Source organism: Borostomias antarcticus (genome assembly GCF_949987555.1).
Source record: "Borostomias antarcticus genome assembly, chromosome: 10".
NCBI lineage: Eukaryota > Metazoa > Chordata > Actinopteri > Stomiiformes > Stomiidae > Borostomias > Borostomias antarcticus.
Window position 1 is genome coordinate 2362208 of NC_140243.1, and position 2500 is coordinate 2364707.

A 2500-nucleotide genomic window follows, 5' to 3' on the forward strand; every position below is an offset into this window, starting at 1 on the left:
CTCTCCCCCTCTCTCTCTCTCTCTCTCTCTCTCTCTCTGTCTGCTCCATTCCCGACGTCCACAGCAGTGGAAACCTCCCTCTCCGCTCTCTTTTGCCTTTGCTCTCAGCCAATCGGGAGACAGCACCCCATCTCTGCCTGTCCCTGTGGAGCCAGTATAGTCTCACACACACACACACACACACACACACACACACACACACACACACACACACACACGCATAATGCAGGCACATGCTCACACGGGTGCAGGTGCTCACACACACACACACACACACACACACACACACTCACACACGTGTGCAGGCGCGATCACACACACACACACACACACACACACACACACACACACACACACACACACACACACACAGAAGAACTGACACACAGACAAATCAGCTTTATGTGTCGAGCGCGGGTGTGACATCTCCCTGATCCCAGGCCTTTTGATGTGCCTCAGGAGTGTTTGATCGTGCCGCTGTTCAGATCCGCCATCACCTCCACCCCCCCGCCCACCCCCCCGCCATCCACCACTCCCCCGCCATCCACCACCCCCCCCGCCCCCCCCCCGCCATCCACCACCCCCATACTCCCCTCTCCCCCCTCCTCTCCTTCCCCCTCCACCTCCACCCCCCCGCCCACCCCCCCGCCATCCACCACCCCCCCGCCCACCCCCCCCGCCATCCACCCCCCCCGCCATCCACCCACCCCATACTCCCCTCTCCCCCCTTCTCTCCTTCCCCCTCCACCTCTGACACAGCCCACCCACACAGTCCCCCCCCCCCCCCCCACCACCAACATCAGCCTGTTCAAAGACACATCGCGCAGCAGAGGCCCGTGTGAAGCGAGTCGTGCTCCCAACTGTGCATACATCCCCCCCCCCCCCACCCGCTCCCCACGCTCGCCTTGCAGCACAGCGCCGCTACAGCGCATGGGCACGCCACGTCACGTCACGGCGGGGGCGGTGGGAGGGGCGGGGGGCGGGGCTCTGGAACAGTGCCGCTCGGAGTGCGGCGCTCGTGCTATAGTGAACAAGTCACGCTCTCGCACTTGCACCCTTGTGAAGTGTTTCTATGCAGCGTGGGACTTGTGAAAACATTATTCTCTGTGAATTACATCTATAACACCTTCCTGTTTTCCCGTCTGTGTGTAAACACACCAAGTGGCTCTCAGCACCTTCCTCCAATCCTGCAACACTAACCGGGGTGCAATTTAAACACCTTGAGTTAGATGTTTGATGGCGCCTTAGATAAATCCTCTTCCGGCTGACTAAAGACTGTCTGCTATTACAATTATCTTGATTGATTGTTGATTATCGATGTCTTTAGTTCTTTGTGTGTGCGTTTTCTGTCTTTGATGTCCTTCTTCGCCCTTCTCCATATAAATCTCACGCCCAACGTCTTCTCCACAATCTCAGTATCCTGTTTGCGGACATCGTGGGCTTCACCAGCCTGGCGTCTCAGTGCACGGCCCAGGAGCTGGTCAAGCTGCTGAACGAACTCTTCGGCAAGTTTGATGAGCTGGCCACGGTGAGTCTCTCTCAGCTGGCCACGGTGAGTCTCTCTCAGCTGGCCACGGTGAGTCTCTCTCAGCTGGCCACGGTGAGTCTCTCTCAGCTGGCCACGGTGAGTCTCTCTCAGCTGGCCACGGTGAGTCTCTCTCAGCTGGCCACGGTGAGTCTCTCTCAGCTGGCTACGGTGAGTCTCTCTCAGCTGGCCACGGTGAGTCTCTCTCAGCTGGCCACGGTGAGTCTCTCTCAGCTGGCCACGGTGAGTCTCTCTCAGCTGGCCACGGTGAGTCTCTCTCAGCTGGCCACGGTGAGTCTCTCTCAGCTGGCTACGGTGAGTCTCTCTCAGCTGGCCACGGTGAGTCTCTCTCAGCTGGCCACGGTGAGTCTCTCTCAGCTGGCCACGGTGAGTCTCTCTCAGCTGGCCACGGTGAGTCTCTCTCAGCTGGCCACGGTGAGTCTCTCTCAGCTGGCCACGGTGAGTCTCTCTCAGCTGGCCACGGTGAGTCTCTCTCAGCTGGCCACGGTGAGTCTCTCTCAGCTGGCGACGGTGAGTCTCTCTCAGCTGGCCACGGTGAGTCTCTCTCAGCTGGCCACGGTGAGTCTCTCTCAGCTGGCCACGGTGAGTCTCTCTCTCGTCCGTCGGTGGACCTCACCTGTCCTCAGTCAGAGGGGCCCGCTGGCTCTGGGAACCTAAAATCCACAAAGTGGTCCGAATTGTGTGCTTGTGTTTGTATGTGTGTGTGTGTGTGTGTGCGCACGCATGCTTGCATGAGTGTGTGTGTTGGTTCCTGACCATCCTTGTGCATTGGGCTCATATCTAGTTGAGTGGTGACCTGCTATCTGTTGCACCTGTAGTATTATTATGATTATAGCCGGCTGGCAGCAGCTAGCAGAGAACAGCACTTGACAGAATTACTGATAGACTCTACAGAGAACAGCACTAAACTAAACTACTACCATAGACCCTACAGAGAATGAGGGTTACGTATCC

General features: G+C 57.9%; 2 protein-coding genes across 4 annotated transcripts in view; one reads left to right on the plus strand and one right to left on the minus strand.

Moving 5' to 3' along the window:
• LOC311314468 (uncharacterized protein) overlaps positions 1-2500 on the minus strand; it is a 50267-nt gene that overhangs the window by 8272 nt on the left and 39495 nt on the right. The gene's annotated exons all lie outside the window — the stretch shown is intronic.
• The window catches only part of adcy1a (adenylate cyclase 1a), a 40376-nt gene that overhangs the window by 8004 nt on the left and 29872 nt on the right, over positions 1-2500 (plus strand). The window contains exons 4-5 of the mRNA XM_084444894.1: positions 912-1079; positions 1417-1528. Coding sequence (XP_084301020.1) covers positions 912-1079; positions 1417-1528 — 280 coding nt within the window. The remainder of the gene's footprint in view (positions 1-911; positions 1080-1416; positions 1529-2500) is intronic.